The 19,236-nt window shown below is 45.3% G+C and overlaps 2 protein-coding genes and 1 pseudogene across 4 annotated transcripts; 2 read left to right on the top strand and 1 right to left on the bottom strand.

Moving 5' to 3' along the window:
• Positions 1-661: 661 nt before the first annotated feature.
• On the top strand, positions 662-3,273 carry LOC120697248 (WAT1-related protein At5g47470-like). 2 transcript variants are annotated; one of them, XM_039980409.1, is made up of 5 exons: positions 662-1,064; positions 1,193-1,397; positions 1,557-1,622; positions 2,152-2,268; positions 2,399-3,273. In XM_039980409.1, the coding sequence occupies exons 2-5, from the start codon at positions 1,195-1,197 to the stop codon at positions 3,057-3,059; spliced, it is 1,047 nt and encodes a 348-aa protein (XP_039836343.1). In that variant the 5' UTR covers positions 662-1,064; positions 1,193-1,194; the 3' UTR covers positions 3,060-3,273. The 2 variants fall into 2 exon arrangements, with proteins under 2 accessions (XP_039836343.1, XP_039836342.1); XM_039980408.1 differs by having other exon boundaries at positions 1,190-1,397.
• Positions 3,274-3,848: 575 nt separating this feature from the next.
• Positions 3,849-12,288, top strand: LOC120697246 (annotated as a pseudogene).
• Positions 12,289-13,097: 809 nt separating this feature from the next.
• Positions 13,098-18,651, bottom strand: LOC120697247 (protein arginine N-methyltransferase 7-like). 2 transcript variants are annotated; one of them, XM_039980407.1, is made up of 14 exons: positions 18,290-18,651; positions 17,971-18,193; positions 17,656-17,781; positions 17,391-17,555; positions 17,184-17,323; positions 17,001-17,101; positions 16,128-16,384; positions 15,638-15,874; positions 15,462-15,535; positions 14,859-14,952; positions 14,615-14,764; positions 14,393-14,467; positions 13,805-13,901; positions 13,098-13,331 (listed from the first exon to the last, which is right to left on the bottom strand). In XM_039980407.1, exons 1-14 carry the CDS (start codon positions 18,610-18,612, stop codon positions 13,303-13,305), a joined length of 2,091 nt encoding a protein of 696 aa, XP_039836341.1. In that variant the 5' UTR covers positions 18,613-18,651; the 3' UTR covers positions 13,098-13,302. The 2 variants fall into 2 exon arrangements, with proteins under 2 accessions (XP_039836341.1, XP_039836340.1); XM_039980406.1 differs by having other exon boundaries at positions 13,098-13,901.
• Between the last annotated feature and the right edge of the window lie 585 nt (positions 18,652-19,236).

Genomic DNA, 19,236 nt, shown 5'->3' with positions numbered 1-19,236 from the left:
GAATATGGCATGTGCATGTATATAAATCATCATACAGAGGTCCATGCCGATGGATGCCTGAACCCTGAAGACAGGAGTATTATGAAGTACGTATGTGATGTGTGATATTCAAAGTCAACCCTTGAAATGTGTTGTGTTGACTCATATATACGGTCATCATATATATACTCCCATGCGGCTAACTTTTTTTCAAAACTTTACATTTGTGTTATTAAAAAAACCATAGGTTATCATTTATATTTTTGTTATATGTTTTATTATTAAGATTGGTCTGAGTATTTATTGTATTTTTATATGTTTGCATAAATTTTTTTATATGACCGGCTATTGAACTTTTGAAAAAGCGGATGTAGTATAGTATATAGTACTAGGGTGCTGGTAACGTTTAGACTAATAAGCTCATCGGAAAACATCTATCAAGGATGCGTGCGCACGTGCGTACGTAATAGGCTGCCACATTCGTGCTTTGTGCGCGTGGCTTCTTTTGCTTCAATTTTCTGCGCCATTTTGTCAGCACAGGTTGAATTTGGTTGTCGAAAAAAACTTAAAAAATGCATGTTTTCTAGATACGTACGGTACTACGGATAGAGAAAGCAAAGGGTAGCTATATATAACTATGAGATGGGGGGGGGGTGCCTGATAGTATATTGGTATACTTGTTCACGATCCATCGACCGCTTGGGCTTGCCTTGTTACAATACTCAGTACACATAACTGAAGCTATTATATTCCTTTCAAGGTTTCGTTGCCAACAAGGTTATTAGTTTAATTTGTCAGTACAGACTTAACAGAGTAGGATCACTGCTGGTATTTGTTTGCATGAGTGTGTGTGTGTGTGTGTGTGTGTGTGTGTGTGTGTGTGAGAGAGAGAGAGAGAGAGAGAGAGAGAGAGAGAGAGAGAGAGAGAGAGAGAGAGAGAGAGAGAGAGGACGTAACGTAGATACACATGCTCTTTGAGAATGCCTGCCTCGCCTTCCTCTGCTACGATGCCTTTCTTGCTGAAGCAGAGTAGGTAGGTTGAACTGAAAGCCAAGAAAGGCGCTCCTCACTCGTCAGGAAGGAAGGTATGTTAGATGATAGATCCCCCCGGTCCCTCTTTCCTCCTCCTCTTTAATCCGGCCCATTTTGCCAACTAAATGATCATATATATGATATCCTCCGATCGGATCCCTCCGTGTTCATCGATCAGCAGCAATGCCACAGCAAGGAGGAGGAAGGTTGGTGGTGGAGGACGTGGTCATCGTCGGCGGGCTCCTGCTTGTGCAATGCGTCCTCGCCGGCTACGTCGTGTTCGTGGACCAGCTGATGAGCCTGGGCGCCCACCCGCTGGCCGTCATCGCCGTCGCCGGCGCCGCCTTCGCTGCTTTCTTCCTCCCCTTGGCCGTCGCGCTCGAGAGGTACGTACGTCTTCGATCGCCCGTGATTACTAGTACTATATACTGAAACTGGGTTAATTCCAACGTATCTATGCTTCGATCCCAGTTATTATATTTTATTATTGGTGGTTATCTATTGGTGAAATGATACAGTATATTAGTACGATGTCATGCATGCAGGAAGCGATGGCCTTCCAAGGTTTCCTGGACTTTGGTGGCGCAGCTTGTGCTCATCGCTCTTGGAGGGTATGTAATTAAGAAGATGCTCCCAAGTCCCATCCACGCGATTGTGTATTATTATTATCATTCTGGATGGAGGTTAATAAGCTTAAACTATGATGAAATGAAATCGGCACAGTAGAAGGCAGTTTATTCAGTTTAGCTAGCCCATCATACCTCACGTACAGTATGTACGAAAGACAGTACAGTGCTCGTCTCCTCCCGTCCCGTCCCAGCTAGGTACGAGCAAGGCAGCCTTTTTGTTTCTATCGCCGCCTAACTGTGCAATTGTACTCACAAAGTGTTGGTCGAGTGACAGCAACTCTTAACTGAAAGTCTGAAGATGGCAAGCGGACAATGCAAATTCATACGCCATTCAGTCAGCAAGCAAGCTATTCTCAGATCAGCATCACATATAGATTGTCTGTGCTTGCATTGATTGGCTGGGAGAAATTAAAGATCTCCGGTTCATAGTAGCCAATTAAAAAAAATACTATAGAGTATTGTCTACTAAGTACTAACCAACTGATTGATGACTGTATATTCATTCATCTAGGACAACTGTGTTCCAAGAACTGATGCTGCTGGGGATAAAGAAGACGACGCCGGCAGTGGCTTCAGCCATGCCCAACCTCAGCCCTGGCCTCATCTTCGTCATCGCCGCTTGCTTCAGGTTCGTAACCCAAAGCTGATTGTTCAGACCACTAGCTTGCATCGTCTCAGTCAGTGAACCAAGTTATACTACTATATAATTATGGAGGATGAGTGTAGTGTTCCCCTCTGAAAAATAATGTGTCGTTTAGGCTGGAGAAGTTCGACAAGGGTTGCAAGTACACGCAGGCCAAGATGTTTGGGACGCTGGTGTGCCTGGTAGGAGCAATTGCCATGAGCCTCCTGCAGCAGACGTCTCCCTCCTCTCCGGCGGCAGCGGGCGGCGGCTGGATTCTGGGCTGCTCCTACCTGGTCGGCGCGGTCGTCGTCCTGTCTCTCGTCACCGTGCTACAGGCGGCGACGCTGGGAGGCGGCTTCCCCGCGCCGCTGACCATGTGCTGCGTCACGTCCGCCATGGGGGCCGCATTCACCGCCGCCCTGCAGGTGGTCGTCGAGGGCAAGCTGGACATGGGGTCGCCCAAGATCGACGCAACGCTCGTCGCAGGGATCGCCATACTGGGCGGCGTGCTGAGCGGCGCGTGCATCGCGTTCCAGACGTGGTGCCTGGGCAAGAAGGGCCCGCTGTTCGTGTCCGTCTTCGGCCCCGTGCAGACCGTCTGCTCCGCCATCCTCTCCGCCGCGATCCTCCGCCAGACGCTCAGCCGAGGAAGCCTCGCAGGGATCCTGCTCATGTTCACTGGCCTCTACCTTGTGCTCTGGGCAAAGAGGAACGAGTACGAGACTCTCCCACCCCATCCGCAGCAGCAGCATGCGCATGCTGGTGATCTTGAGAAGGCTCCTCTGCTATCCTGATGAGTTCCTGACTGCTGCTGCATGCTGGGGAAATTAGTAAACCTTACTAGTTTCTTGTAGCAGTACTTGCCTGGTTGTTTATTACTAGTAGTAGTATTTACTATTTTAGAGTAAAAAGGGCAGCTGCAACAGATATATGTGTGCATACTTGAGAGAAAAAAATTTGTACGCTAAAAAAACTCAAGACATCGCTGAACGCGCGGGCATTATTACAGCGCGCGAGTTCGTGGTAACCTTTTGAGGTCGACAGTGCTTGCTTTTTATCTGCAACCCATGCCTGCCGTTAACACGGCACTAGCTGAATTTAGGATAAAATATATATTATCCTCTTTTCTTGTTGGACCTTTTTATACTTGCCGGCTAGTACTAAGCACTTTACGACCAAAAAGTACGTGGCAAAATAAAAATGGCATGAAAAAGAGAGACAATTTTCTTTCTTTAGTACCTGAGCTGACACAGATGCACCAACCAATTGTTAGGCGTTAAAAATTACAGTAGCTACGAGGTGTCCAAACGAATAACATAATGGAGATTATTAGAGCAGTCCTACGCAACTAATAGAAAAAAAAGTTATCCATACACCAAATGACAAGTAAAGTAAATTAAACCAAAGACATACCACCGCTGGTTTACGTATACAAATACACCCTCCATCTTTTTTATATGACGTCATGTAAGTCAAAATTGAACTAAGCAAAGTCATATAAATAAAAACAGTGTAGTACAATTTTTCTCCCCTCATCGTGTCATCTAATTATATCCTAGCCTCAAGTCAAATACGTACCGACGAAAGGGGCGCGTCGCATTGCATCGACGAGTCCACCACCACCTCCCCTCGCCTGGTGCAGTCACAGTGCCGCTGCCGCCCAAAAGTCCACCGAAGAAACGAAAACCCAAACCCAAATCCCCACCAAATCTCCTCAAATCAGACCCCCGCTCCGATTTTAGAGATCCAAACACAGACAAACCCTAATCCCTCCATGGACTCCGACGACATCGACGACGACTTCTTGGACAAGCTGGTCAACTCCGACTCCGATGACGACGACGGCGATCGCCGCCGACTGGCCCCAGCCCCAATCGCCGAGGCCTCCGTCGGGGACCTCGCTGCCCTAACCCTCAGCGACCAATCCGACGACCCGGCGCCGGCGCCGGCGGACCATCATCCTGAGGCCCAGCCTGCCGCGCCGGGTCCTCAGGCCCCGGAGCCGACCCCCGACTCTCACGACCCGCCCGCCACGCAGCCGCAGTGGAACGGTACCGCCGGCGCAGATCCGTTCGGGGGGCCCGTGCCCGAGGACCACTCCTCCGTCCAGGGTTCCACCAGTGTCAGCGCACCAGATCACAGCTCCACTCATCAAATCGATGATGCCGGCGCCAGCTCCCAGCCGCTCGATTTCGACTCCACTACCACAACGAGTGCCGCCGCAGGATCACTTGGGGATCAGGCCGCCGGCACGCAATTCGACTCTACTGCTGACCCCAGCAGGTACCTGGAGAGCCTCTACCCTGGGTCGAAGTACGACGAGGCCACGCAGCAGTGGTATCAGCTGCATACGCCCGGATATCCGGACCTGCAAAACGCTTCACATCCTGAGCCCAAGCCTCAGGCTGAGGATGGGCCAGATCACAGCTTCTCCGCCAGCCAAATGGATGCCAGTGCCAGTTCCCAGCTGCTCGATTCCACCGCAAGTGCTTCTGCTGGGTACGGGGATCAGACCACCCATGCGCAATTGGAATCCACTGACCCCGGATATCTGGAGAGCCTCTACCCTGGGTGGAAGTACGATGAGGCCACAAAGCAGTGGTATCAGGTAGTTGACGCTCTCCGTGCTCCGAGTTATGCTGCCCATGATACCAGCGCTGCTGTGGCAGCCCTTGGAAGTGATAGTCCTCAGCTTCAGCAGCAACAGCAGTCTAGTGATTCGTACCTGCAAAACGATTCACATGCAGAGCTCGCCCACAAGCCCACGGAGGCGACTCCTGAGCCAAATCCTGGCACTGCAGCGGCACCACCAGATGAGGAGGTGGGGGCAGAACATGAACCTGTGCCGGCGCATACCGAGATTGCTACGGAGGCGAGGCCTGCCATGCCGCTCCCTGAGTCTGGGCCTGATGAAGCACATAAGGAGCTTGCTAACGCTGACGAGGCTGCCGTGGCAACGGAGGGTGGGTCCCCAGGGTCGGAGAAGGGTATCCATACAGCCATCAAGCAGGTGCAGTGGAACGATTTTGGTGCCAGCACCGGCGCTGGCGGGACAGATCCATTTGGGGACCTCCTGCCAGACGGAGGGGCAGAGGACGACTTCTTCAGGGGCACCGTGCCTGGCAACCAGGGCATCCAGGAATCTGTGGTAGGTACTAAAAGTGTTAGTGAACCAGATCGCAGCCTCTCTGCAGGAGTGGATTACAGTGCCACGATAGGTGCTGGACTGGCGATCTCTGGTGGAGTTGGTACGAATGCCAGTTCCCAGTTAGATTACGGGGGTCAGAGCACCAAGGCACAATTGGACTCCACTGATCCCAAATATCTGGAGAGCCTCTACCCTGGGTGGAAGTACGATGAGGCGACGCGGCAGTGGTATCAGGTAGATACCCTCAGTGCACAGAGCTATGCTGCTGATAATACCGGTGCTGCCGCAGTCCTTGGGAACGATAACATTCAGCAAAATCAGCAGCAGTTTAGTGCTTCGTACCTGCAAAACAATTCCCATGCAGCACTTGAGACCATTGCGGAAGAGAGCAGCACCAATGCCGCGAGCTGGGGCTAGGGTGGGACCAGTGCAGCGCCCATAGAATACCCACCAAACATGCTGTTCTATGCAGAATACCCAGGATGGTACTTTGATACCAACACTAAGCAGTGGCAAACACTTGAGTCATACCAACAAAGTGCTGCGCAGGCTGCAACTACTGCAGCTCACTACACTGAGGATTCTTATGCAGGTAGCTATAGCCAGCAGAGCCCGTGGCAAACGGATTCGTCGGTTAGAACCATGCAGCCTGCTGTTTTAGGAGATACTAGCCTTTCTGGTAGTTCCTATAATTCCAATCAGCAGGCTGGGAATCAGATTGGGCAGCAGGCTGGTGCTGAGTCCTTGCAATCGTCTATAAATTATAAGCCCCATATAGGCACGTTTGTGCCTTCTACAGGTCAGCACACTGGTAGTGAGAGCAATCATGCTAGTTATAAGGGGTTTGAACCTTCTAATCAGATTGGGCAGCAGGCTGGTGCTGAGTCCTTGCAATCGTCTATAAATTATAAGCCCCATATAGGCACGTTTGTGCCTTCTACAGGTCAGCACACTGGTAGTGAGAGCAATCATGCTAGTTATAAGGGGTTTGAACCTTCTACGGGGAACCAGAGTTGGGACAGAGGCTCTGAGCATTCCACAAGTCAGGATGTAGGGTACAAAGGGTTCAAGCCTTCAACGGGGTTCCAGACTGGTCACAAAGAATTCCAGCCTCCAAAAGATCACCATGCTGGCCAAATGGCATATGAACCTTCGACAAGAGATGGGTATAGTAGTTCAAACGGTGTTGCCAATTCACAAGATTCTGCTCCAAATGAGAGCATGTACATGGCGCAAATGCATGATTACTCTGCAGCACATACTCACGTGCCAAGCAATTATTGGGGCACTCAGGCCTCAATGGGCTTTGCTCAGCAGCAACAGATTGGTGCAAATGGCCCATCCCAACAGTTTGGTTTCTCACCAGTTGAGCAGAGGTCATCAGCTGGACGCCCACCACATACTGTGGTATCATTTGGATTTGGGGGGAAGCTCGTAGTTCTGAAAGAAACCAGCTCCATGACTGCCAATTTTGACAGCAGTAACCAGGTACAATAAGATTATTCCCTTGTAATATTCTTGCTGTAAATGAGTAGTAACTAAAAGGTTTTTGTTTCTGCAATCTAAGGGCAATTCTGGAAGAACGGTGTCAGTTCTTAATATTCCAGAGATTGTTGCTGATAAAATTGACCATTCAAGCATCGCTAATGGCGGTGCCCTTAGCTACTTCCGTGCTTTGTGTCATCAACCTATTCCTGGTCCTCTTGTTGGTGGAAGTGCTGCATCAAAGGATGTGAATAAATGGCTTGATGATATTATTGGAGCATATGAATCTTCTCTGACGGAATTCCAGCAAGACGATGTTCAGAAAGTGCTTATTTCGTTGTTGAAAATATTATGTCAACACTACGGAAAACTTCGTTCACCCTTTGGGTCTGACTCATCGCACGAGGTATTTTCTACCTGTCTTGCTTGACGATGTTGCGCTGATGATTCTGTTTGCAGGAATTCATATTTTTTGGTTTAAGGACCTATTTTATATTCTGCATTGCGTATCGTCCAATAAAGAAAATATATACCAGACACCGCCATTATAGTCAGTCTCTGCGTTTCTCTATGATCACACATTCTCACATCAAAGATACTCTTGTTTCTGATAATTTGTAAGGAGAAATGTCAGTGTATGGATTTTTCCAATATTAATATGTTAAGTTGTAACTCCTAGAGAGTTGGGGAGATTTACTCTATGGCATCTACCTGTACGCCTCTTGGGTCTCTTTTTAGTTCAATCTTAAATTGAGATCTGTATACTTGCTTGAATGACCCAATATCTTGATGCATAAACTCATTTTTAGCTGAGAAATACTTATAAGGTGCCCTGTTTCATTGTGTGGTGTTTCATTGATTGATCGACCACCACGAAGTAAGCTGACAATGGAACAACAGAACCATGTATGAAGATGATTAGTAATCAGTCTGATAATGCACATGTATGCAAATTAAGTCGTATGATATCCATGTTTACGCATATATATATTCTAAATTGAAAAATAAGAAGATGCATTATTCTGTTCATATTTTTTTTATTAAATTCTGCCAGATGTATCATGTGGTGGGAATGGCTCTTTTCAACATGAACTTCACTCTATTGTAATACTCATTTTGTTTCAACTATTTGTTGCAGGGTATAGATGGCCCAGAGATGGCAGTGACAAAGCTTTTCTCTTCTTGTAAGAGCAGTGCTAATATGAAGGGGGTATGGAGCCATGGGCCATTGCATGAGAAATCTTCCCTCAGAAAACCAGGTTCAGGTAATTCATGTTTCTATTTGTCTTTGTTATTTAGAACGTATACATTTGTTTAGGCAAATATTCTATTGCAGGCTACTGCTCAGGAGGTTCAAAATCTCCTAGTTTCTGGTAGAAGGAAAGAGGCCCTTCAGCATGCACAGGAAGGTCAGCTTTGGGGACCTGCACTGATCCTTGCTTTACAACTTGGTGATAAGGTCTGCTTCAGAGTTGAAAAATGCACTCTCTAGATTAGTTGGATGGCATGTCTGTTTTCCTTCTCCGAGAGATTTCTCATTGCATTACCTGACGATGCAGTTTTATGCGGATACTGTGAAGAAAATGGCTCAATGTCATTTTGTGTACGGATCACCTTTGAGGACACTGTGCCTTCTTATTGCTGGATAACCTGCAGATGTTTTCAATTTTGAGAACCCCACCAACAGTGGTTCTTTGTATTCGCCCCAACAGCCTGTAGCGGTAACATATGCTCCCTCCATTATACATATATGATGTTTTGGACAACAACATGATCTCTAGCTTGCTACTTTGACCACTATTTTTTTGCATGACTTCTTTTAATGATTGTGAAACTGCTATATCACAAAACTATTTTTTGCTACAAATCCAGTGATACCATCCTCATATGACCTATCGGAATACAGTTCTTTCCAAATTAACCATAAAAGTTAGATATGTTTGACCATATATTTGCAAATGGAGTTACTGTACTCGAAATAGTCATAAGTAGAACAATAAATTTCTCAAAGGAAAATGAATTATCATCTATAACTTGAATGACTGTTTCCTTTCAAGCAAGAGAAGAATCTACATTCTACAATTTTTATGTCATGATGCTCTATTTTCTAGATTATAATCATGCATTGTTATACAAAATTAAAATTATAAGCACATCTCCTACGTAACCTGAAACCTGAAATTTTTGTTTTTCACTTCATAGCTCTCAGTTTTCCATGTCTTAATTCCTTGATTTTGAGAATCTCATTAGACGTCCTTTTTTTCATTGCAATATTTGAAACTCACTTTCCAGTTTGGACAGGCTACTCAGGGTATGCTGGAAGACTGGCAGGAGAATTTGGCTATTATAACAGCAAACAGGACAAAAGGTGATGACCTTGTAATTACCCACCTTGGGGATTGCCTTTGGAAAGAGAAAAATGAGGTTCGAGTCTTGTATGATGAATATACCCTCCTTTCACCTTTCATCAGTTTTAAAAGACTCGAGTCTAATTCACCATTTATTTTATGCAGGTTGCATCTGCCCACTCATGCTATTTACTTGCTGAACTTAATATTGATTCCTATTCTGAAAGTGCAAGGATGTGCCTCATTGGTGCAGACCACTTGAGAGTTGAGATGTCCACGCACATTTGCCAGCCCTGAAGCTATCCAGGTAAATAGAGTTTATCATTTACTCGAGTAACTTACTGTTGTAATTTTTTAGCTTTGCTCTTTTATTATATATTTTACAATTTCTGTGGTCATATCTTTATTTATGATCCATTGCTGGTTTCTGTATGTATTCTAGTACTCTCTCCATCCCAAATTGTAAGTCATTTGACTTTTTTTGCACGGCTCGTCTTATTCAAAATATTTGTGATGCGTAGTAATATAGAAACTCTCAATTCATAGTTAAAGTATATTATATGCTAAAGTAAATCACAATGAAAATAAATAATAATTGTGAAAATTTTTGAATAAGACGAGCCATGCAAAAAAGTCAACCGACTTACAATTTAGGACGGAGGGAGTATTTCTTTTATTCTCCTTGGTTTTCACTGTCCCTGATTAAATGTCATTCCTATGCAACTTACAGAGAACAGAGGTGTATGAGTATGCAAAGGTTCTTGGTAATTCTCAATATACCCTCTTGCCATTTCAACCATACAAATTGATATATGCATATATGCTTGCGGAGGTTGGGAAGGTTTCTGATTCACTAAGGTAGGCTGTTTTATTATATTTCCGTATTTCTCCTTGGTTTTTAGTTGACATTCAACCGCATTGTTAAGGTATTGTCAAGCATCTCTAAAGGTGCTGAGGGTTTCTGGCCGTACACCTGAACTAGAAGCATGTAAGCAGTTGTTTTTAACCCTGGAGGAGCGGATACGCACCCATCAACAGGTACTGTGTATATTGTAGTTACTTCTTTTTCCTTGAGTATTTTTTTCTCTTTGCTGATGACTTGCTGCTATTTAGGGGGGATATGCAACAAATCTTGCCCCTGGAAAGATTGTTGGGAAGCTTTTCACATCACTTGATAAATCTTTGTCCCGTATGATGGGTACACAATCTGCACCGTTGCCACAATTGCCACAGGGTGCTGCAAATGAGAGAGATGTCTACTCTCCTCCCGACACAAAAATTCTAAATAGTCAGTTGGTGATGTCCATGTCACCTCTAGTGTCCTCTGCTTCAGAGCAGTCTATGAGTGAAATGGCAGGAACTAGTGGCCCTGGCAGGGAAGCTGCACATAACAGAAGTATTTCTGAGCCAGACTTTGGCAGAAGCCCGCAACAGGTACTTGTCTATTGAGACTGTTTTCCAAAGATTTTTCAATCCTTTTTACCTACATATGAAAATGTAGCAGGGTGCTGGATCAAGTAAGGCACAAAGTACATCAGGTTCAGGCGGTTCACGCTTTGGATGGCTGGTGCAGAAGACAATGGGACTTGTCTCAAAATCTCATCGCCAGGTACTTGATAGCACATTAAGCGCAGTGTCTTCTTGTCCATGATTCTCTATAGTAACATGGTTAACCTCCTGATGGTCTGAAGGCAAAGCTAGGGGAACAGAACAAGTTCTACTATGACGAGAAGCTGAAGCGGTGGGTTGAAGAAGGTGCTGAGGTCCCTGCTGAGGAGCCTCCGCTTCCCCCACCTCCGACAAAAATGTCATTCCAGAACAGTGTTCCGGATTCCAACTTGAATGGCCCCCCCATTGGTGGAGGTTATGCTGCTAATGGGTTTGTGGAAGCTAAAAACTCAAGTCCTTTGGAACCTCGTTCCGGGATGCCTCCGATGCCACCCACCCAGAACCAATTCTCAGCACGTGGAAGGATGGGTGTTAGATCAAGGTGATTTGCTTAGTTATTTCCTATTTGTGGTATATCATCTTGGTCTAACCATGTAACATTTCCTTCTTTCTGTAGATACGTGGATACTTTTAACAAGGGTGGTGGTGGTGGTGGTGCAAATGCCTCTGGAGCAGCAACATCATATAGCAAACCAGCGGCTCCATCTGTGAGTCCGCTATCTGGTGCTAAGTTCTTTGTGCCAACTCCCGCTGCCGTTGCTTCAGAACAGCAGATGGCTGCGCCAGATGCCCACAGCGAAACTGCCCAACAGGATGAACCATCATCCTCACAAGTGTCAGAGGCAGCATTCAGTACGCCGCCGCCAGCAGTACTGATGCAGTCAACCATTCAGCGGTACCCAAGTGGGGACAACATTCAGAGGTACCCAAGCATGGACAACATCATGACCCCCTCAGATAGCGTCAGCAGCTCAATGTCAAGGTCAAGAGCGTCATCATGGAGCGGAGCATACCCGGAGCCAGTTGAGCAGCACTGCTGCTTCTAGATCACCTGGACAGACCACACATTCACCACTGATGCCTGGAAAAAGGCCTCCGCACAGCCGTTCCAGCAGCAGCTCGTCAGTCCAGTTCAATGGTTTGGGTGAGGATCTTCAGGAGGTGGAGCTCTGATACTTGGGAAGCGCTGACACAGCCTTAATGTCGCAGCCTTTTGACCGTTTTGTGATTTAGCCGTAGCTGTGGTATCTAGAAAGCAAAAGTAAGTATGTTAAAAGGAAAAGAGAGGAGCGGTGTCCCTTTTCGATTTTTACATGAGATGCATGTGGATGCCGCCGCATTGTACAGATAGTTTACTCAAATCACTAGTTTCGCCAGATGCAAATTGTATCAAGAGAGACGTAGGTTTAAAAAATAGCAAGGAAGCTGTAGAAAGGCTGGCAATACCCTTTTTTTTCTTTTATGAAACACTTTAACTAGAACCGTGATTCATTGTCAAGCACTCAAGCTTGACGCTTGGAAAAACTTTTACAATAAGGCCATGTGAATGGTAACCTAAATAATGCTGGTCCATATTTCATCTACCTTCGCATACTCCCCTGCAATCCTTCGGGGTCCTTTTGGAGGAATGTAAACCGTGCATGGGGGATTTGGAACTGAAATGGTGGGGCAGAATTTATTGTATTCAGAAGAGATTAGCTTGCATTGCATTGCCTATTATCTCCATGCTGGCTTTATTTGATCTGTAGGCAGTTCAGAATAAGATGCATACCCACGCCCCCACACCCCACATTACCTCAACAGTGAACATATTTTCTCTAGTGTAGTCGTGTTTCTGTGTCGATGTTCGGATGGATGGGCTGAGGTTGCAAGACTGTGAACTGTTCCAAGAACTCGAAAAATAATCTCCTCTTTTTTTCAAGATACGCACATAGCCATCTGTTCCAAGAATATGAAAATTGATCTCCCTTCTTTCCCCTTTCCTATATAAGAAACGAGCAACAATGGCTCCTATGTACCACTAGTTTCAGGGTGCTACCAAACTTGAAGAAACACGTAAATGCTACACACTGAAGGTAGCTGCTTATATCTTTGGCAGCCAATAACATGTTGTAACCAGTGTTGTAGCTGAAAATGAGCGAATCATCCAGGAATAGAGCCACCACATTTTACAGAGATGTACATATGGCTACTGAATGTTGTGTTGCTGCCAATCACTGAGTTCGGCTGGTCTGCATGCCTCCAGCGCTACAATAATTTCCTCTCACACCACTCCAGCCACCAGCTCCAACTCCAGCCAGCCCAACAGTATTTTTCTCTCACAGCATTCCAGCTCCAGCCTCCAGCTCCAGCCAGCCGAACGCGGTGAATGCCAGCAGCAGACGTTGCTGGCAAAGTAAAACTGAAAAGGCTGCCAATGGCTACATAGTACATTACAATGCATGACCTCGGTTGCTCAGAGTCATAGTACATTACAGATTGCACCGCCACAGGATTATATCACAAGAAAGAGGATTTAAATGCCAGCTCCCCAGTGTTAGCATCGAAATGCGCCTCAACATACATTGCCGTATTGCTTGGGTTCACCTGTACAGGCTTGCTAAGCAGCTACACTCCTTGCTTCCAATATCTGCTCTCTGAGCTCAACATCCACACACCAATAGCAGGGGGGTACCATATTTCGTTTCAAAAATCCCAGGTTATATATTTACTAGATATCAATAAAAAGGTACTCCCTCTGTCCCGGAAAGAACGTCGTTTAAGGAAGGCGCCGCCGAAATGAGAGCAAGGTGAAAAGACGAAAGTGCCCTTCAGCAAGTACTACCGCGGGGTTGCCGCCAAACCGCTGTCCGCCGCGTGGTGAGAGAGAGAGCAGGGAGACAGAGCTGCGCTGCTGCAGTGCTGGTGTGACCGCAGGACAACGAGTGGTTGAGAAGAGTCGCTGGCGGGTTAATGGCGGGGGCCATGGAGGATTTTAATTGGCCTGGGATTGTCAGTGTGCCTACTGCAGCGCGCAGGCGACTTCTTTTGCGGGACAAAGCTCAAAACCTTAAACGACGTTAATTTCGGGACGGAGGGAGTACCATTATGGTTGGTGTATATTCTTTACCTGGCCCAGTGCTTATGACAACTGAATTTTTCTCATCAAGTACCCAGTCAATCCAAAGTGTGAAACCATGGCATATTCCATCATGGGCAAACTCAATCTGCAAGATGGCAAGATGGTACGAATAAAGGAGTTAGGAGACTCGAGGAGAAAAACAGCAAGAAACCCACATTCATGTTTCAGAGCAAAGCTGCATCCAATAGCATAGTTATCTTGCAAAGGAAAGAGAGAGAAAAAATAGCATTGCTTCCATGCATGCCAAACAAGTGAAGAACGCCACTTCTGTATCAAGTATGCGTATGGTCATTATTCTACTAATCATACCGCTTTGAGGTTCGGTATCATTGTGATTTGTCTGGTCACTATAAACATTGCAGCTCTTTATAAACAAAAAATGTTACAGCAGAATTGCACCAAAAAGACCTTGAGCAGACTGTCTGCAACAGGGATTACTGCAATCTCCTACACTCTCAATTTCCTCAATATTTACTAATTCAGTCAGAATAACTCAGACCTCTGAAATTTAAAGTGAATAGCACAGCTACAAACGTCAATCATGGTATACTTTTTCCAGAAAGATTAAAATGGCACCTTTGTTTCGCCAAAACAAGAGTGGATAGGCTCAGAAAAGTTGAAGTCCATGAGGGAGTACACCTTACTTAATTTCTGTAAAAGTTGAGAGATTATTAGTTGATTTTGAGTGAAACAATATTTGTTGGCCTTACTTAATTTCTGTAAAAGTTGAGAGATTATTAGTTTCTTTTTGAGTGAAACAATATTTGTTGTGTGTTTAAAATGTGGCAGTGAGTTCACCTTGCTATAACCGCATTGCCACACATAATAAGGTAGGCATGGGCCTTGCTGCTCTCCAGGCAGATCACCACAGGCTCCTAAAGTATCATTAACAACCAAGTGATCAAAACCCTCAACATCTTTAAGGCTGCAACGACTCCTCCATAAGTCCTGCAGGGTCACAATTCTCAGGATTTCGCCAAACAGAAAATAATAGAGCCAAGAGAAAAATAAAAATCAAGATATATGATGAAGATGAACTGACCGGAAGTGACATAGCACAGAATCTCAATATTCCCTTACAAGGCACGACTAATGCATCCTCAGATAGCAATGGATCAAGCAGAGTCCTTTCATTCCTAGAGTAAAAAACATTTGTTTTTTTAACTAGTAACAATAAGCAAAACATTAAACTAAAGCAATAAAAGACACAAAAGGAGTTCCATATAAAACTAATAGGTTTCAAGTTGCCCTGACTTGAATAGAAAATTCCATATCAGTATGATAAATTTGTTTCTTGAGATCCCTTGGTCAATATGGGCAAGTGAAACCCTACAGACTAGGTGTAACATCCTGACTTCATCCAGCCCGTAAAGTAAATTTTCTCCCCTTGCTTCTCCAAAAACAGTTAATTCAGTTGGTTTGGATGTCACTAAGGTTTGTACATGCAACTATAACTAACTATGTGGGACTTAAATCACTACTACCAGCCAAACATGGATCGACTTGGACCAGACTGTTACAGTAGATGAACCCTATAGCAAAAAAACTGGAAGGACAATGCGAAGATAACAAGCAGAAGTCATTAGTTATGGCACAAATCTTGGTTTGATGTGCAATTATTATGTGTTAAATGTATCATACGAACCAGAAACGCAGATTTTGCCATGGTAGCATCCCTTCACTTCCATGATAAAAAGGTTCCCCTGCTATTAGATTAACCTAGAGTGATAAATGATCAGGGGTCATTCATGATTCATAAACACTATAATATAAATCTTGGGATTAAACGAGAATGGGAAACATAGGATTTATAGACTTTACCTTTTTATGTTTTAAGTCATTCATAGTGAGTGATGAGGCTTTTTTACCGATCACATTAATCCGGTCCATGGATAAATTATTTGCATCCACAACAGCTCGAAGATAGTTAAAGCCCTTGTCCCTAAGACCAGGAAACATTGCAATGACTTTTGAAGATGGTAACAGAGAAGAAACTACCAGAGCTAGGAACACACTGTCATCGGCCACAATGCAGGTTGGAGAAGATCTTTCACTCATCTAGGGAAAGAAATGTTAAAAATGAAAGAGTCAATATGTGGAGATACACAAGATATGACAGCTACAGATAGTGTCAGGTTGCAGAGTTGACTAGTATGATCCTATATTCTTAAATGAGGAGACTGCACCACAGACTGGGTAAGATACTGACAATTCTTCAGAAGTTACACTGAGCGATCATATCATAATGGACAAGGTCATGGATAACAACATAACTATACATTTATACCCAAGTAAATCATGGGGTACTTACAGCATTTCTAATCACACTTATCATCGCTGATCTCCAACCTTTATCACCATAAAGTGCTACCTTTTCTGGCAACAATGCTAGATGGTCATTTTTGGGGCTTACAGTGCTTCCTTCATCACACATATTCAAATGATATGAGATGCTAGTTTGGTTATGGCTAGCTCTCAAAGAAAGAGTTTGATCTTTCATAGCAGGAGCCCCTGTCCCTTGTATAAACCAAACGCATTGCTTCCAATGATCACACCAATCCTTCATGCCTAGCAATGGGGGGGAAAGGAAGAAAATAAAGTAAATGAACTCCCACATTTATATAGAGAATCGAACTAGGTGAAGCCTTGGAAGCTTCACATGGTGAAAATAACAGTTCAGTACTCTATTTCGAAATACATTTCTACATGAAAATATCAAAGAAGCATTCTCATACTCTAAAAAGAATACACAATCGAACTAGGTGAAGTCTTGGAAGCTTCACATGGTGAAAATAACAGTTCAGTACTCTATTTCGAAATACATTTCTACATGAAAATATCAAAGAAGCATTCTCATACTCTAAAAAGAATACACCACACACCAAATATCATACACCAAAATCATTTATCCCCTTTCTGCAGGTTGAATCAGTAAAACTCGCAATACAAGCCAACCACTGTGACATGGTGCTTTTTCTAAAAAAAAAGCCCAGTGTTGTACTGCATTTCAGCACTGTGTTAGTGTTGTGCCAATGTAATTTTAACTTCTAAGAAACAATAGATTACCAATTCTACATATTGGACAAGGCATGCCAAGTATAAGAACCAAACATGGGGGATCCCTTTGAGTGAGTGCAGAAGAAGAGATAGCGCACAAGATGAGAATCATCATTGCTCTACGAACCATTGGCGCACTTTGGTACATCAACACCACTTGATTGTCTCACCAATCTAGGAGCAGTTGAGTAAAAGACTGATCCAGTAGAATCCAGTTGAAGCACCCACCTGCAAAATACAAGAACGAAAAAAAATCAGAGAAGCTTTATGAGTGTAGAGAAAGTGAGAGACAGCCGGACTTTGTGCTTACCATGAAATAATCGCATGAACATGTCCATCAGAAGTTGCTTTTATCTCGATATTTGTTTCACGTATCTCGATATTTGTTTCACGATGACTATCTGGTCGTTTCCAAAAGTCAAATTCAAAAACTTTGAAGGGTTCTGACAGCTAAAGCAAATAAATTAGGACTTGGAACACCGCTTTGTACAATGGCGTGTGAAGAAAAGCTATGTACCAGACGTATCTCGTCTGCCAGCGCGTTGCATTGCATGGCATGCTGTTGTAGCTTCACGGAAAGAATATTTTCTGTCCTACTGGGAGTAAGCCACACGCCATCGTCAGCGTTTGCTTCATTGCTGTGCAGATCGTGCATCTTCCACAAGGACATGCTTTCAACTAACTAGGACACCAAACACCAACAGGTTCACATTGATTTAACACGAGCCATCATCGGGGAAGATAACTCATATGGTATTCAAAATGCAGCAGGCACTACTAACCACTCCATATGTAGTAGCTCGATATGGGACCGTCTTTGGATTTTTCACCAGTAACATGTCATGTGCATGCTGTAGAGTAGGTATGAGACCCTCGCCCAAGAGCTCAGAATCAAGAATTTCGCTTACCTGCACAAACAAGAGAGGCGCCAGATCACTTGGTATACATAGCTCTTCAGGTAACTCATAGGGTATGGAACTTCCTATACTATGGCTTGATGATTATTTGATGTGAATTGCGTTTTTGCTACCAGACCAGAACAGGACTCTGTGTAGACAGAGAGCGGCTAACAAGAATAAGGAAAGCAGCAGGGTTACCAGTATATCAGCTCGAGAATCAAGGTCAACCCCAACTCTGAGCTCATCTGAACGCTTGTGGAAGACTTTGACTTGATTTTGCATCCCGTTCGCTCTGAGCACCCTTCGTGCCAATTTACCCATAGGAAGGTAGGACTCACATGCTGAGACGTCCCCCCTACCTTCGCCTCCAACGGCTGCCAAAGCTCGCGCAGCCATCATGGAGAGCAATCCAGTTCCAGCACTACATCCAGCATCACTGCATCAGCATCTCCATCCTGGGGCGGGCTGAAGGAAGGAAGGAAGGAAGGAAAAGAGACGGAGGGGAGCTCCTCCTCACCCGATGTCGAGGACGCGGGAGGTGGGGTCAGCGACAGTGGCTTCGATGGCGTGGCGGTACGCGCGGTTGCGTGCAGCGTCGTTGAGCATGTCGAGGTAGGAGGTGGCGGCGAGGGGGTGGCTGCTGTGCTGGGTCGGCGCAGGCGCACACTCCGCCTCGTCGACGACGAGCCACTCAGAGTCGCCGGTGAGCGGGTTGAGGCGGAGCTGGAAAGCGCGGGTCGGCTCGGAGGAGGCCATCCGGCGGCGGCGGAGGAGAGGACGGTGAGCGGCGGGCGGTGCGCGTGGCGCGACGCCGACGAGGAGGCGGCGGCAGCTCAGCATCAGGGGACGGCGGCCCTTAGCAGATCCAGGCCGTTCATTTTCGAACGAACGTGCCGCGGCCAGGCCGCCCTCCACATTGGAGTTGGACGTTTTTTCTTTTTTATATTTTTTAAAAATTAAAATTTCAAAAATATATGTCCGTTTTCAAATATTTCAAAAATATACCCCGGTCGCCCTCCCATAGGGCGACAGGCCCAATGTGTAATTTTTTTTTTCAAATTTGCAACGAAGTCCCTGGAGAGAAAAAAAAGGCGGGGGACCTGTCGCCCCCCCAACGGGCGACAGGGGCCTGTCGCCCTCCCCTCGGGCGACAGGCCCCTGTCGCCCCTTGGGGGGGCGACAGGCCCCCTTTTTTTCTCGGACTTTTATTTTTGCAGGGACCTATTTTGAGCTATTCGAGCGTGTATTCGTCATCATCGTCGGCAATATCTCGGCCGCTAACTCCTACCGCACGTTACTTGTCCTTCATTAAATCACGGAAAAAAATCGCAAGAACTTCCCTTATTTCACGAGCATTATGGAACCCACAAACATAATAAGTTCACATAAATAATATCTATAAAAACAAATGACAATTAACCTACCACAATCATAAACATCGGATACAAATAAGCGGTCCACAGC

This window comes from Panicum virgatum, chromosome 3K (assembly GCF_016808335.1).
Source record: "Panicum virgatum strain AP13 chromosome 3K, P.virgatum_v5, whole genome shotgun sequence".
Taxonomy (NCBI): domain Eukaryota; kingdom Viridiplantae; phylum Streptophyta; class Magnoliopsida; order Poales; family Poaceae; genus Panicum; species Panicum virgatum.
This window is presented reverse-complemented; position numbering and strand designations above follow the sequence as displayed.

Bases quoted from the DNA above. Each gene is read 5' to 3' on its own strand.
- LOC120697248 (XM_039980409.1), top strand. From the start codon at position 1,195: ATGCCACAGCAAGGAGGAGGAAGGTTGGTGGTGGAGGACGTGGTCATC. The intron at 1,398-1,556 runs GTACGTACGTCT...TCATGCATGCAG, and splicing joins TTGGCCGTCGCGCTCGAGAG to GAAGCGATGGCCTTCCAAGG. The intron at 1,623-2,151 runs GTATGTAATTAA...TCATTCATCTAG, and splicing joins GTGCTCATCGCTCTTGGAGG to GACAACTGTGTTCCAAGAAC.
- LOC120697247 (XM_039980406.1), bottom strand. From the start codon at position 18,612: ATGCTGAGCTGCCGCCGCCTCCTCGTCGGCGTCGCGCCACGCGCACCG. The intron at 17,782-17,970 runs GTAACCCTGCTG...TTGTTTGTGCAG, and splicing joins ATTCTCGAGCTGATATACTG to GTAAGCGAAATTCTTGATTC. The intron at 17,102-17,183 runs GTAAGCACAAAG...TGTATTTTGCAG, and splicing joins GTTCATGCGATTATTTCATG to GTGGGTGCTTCAACTGGATT.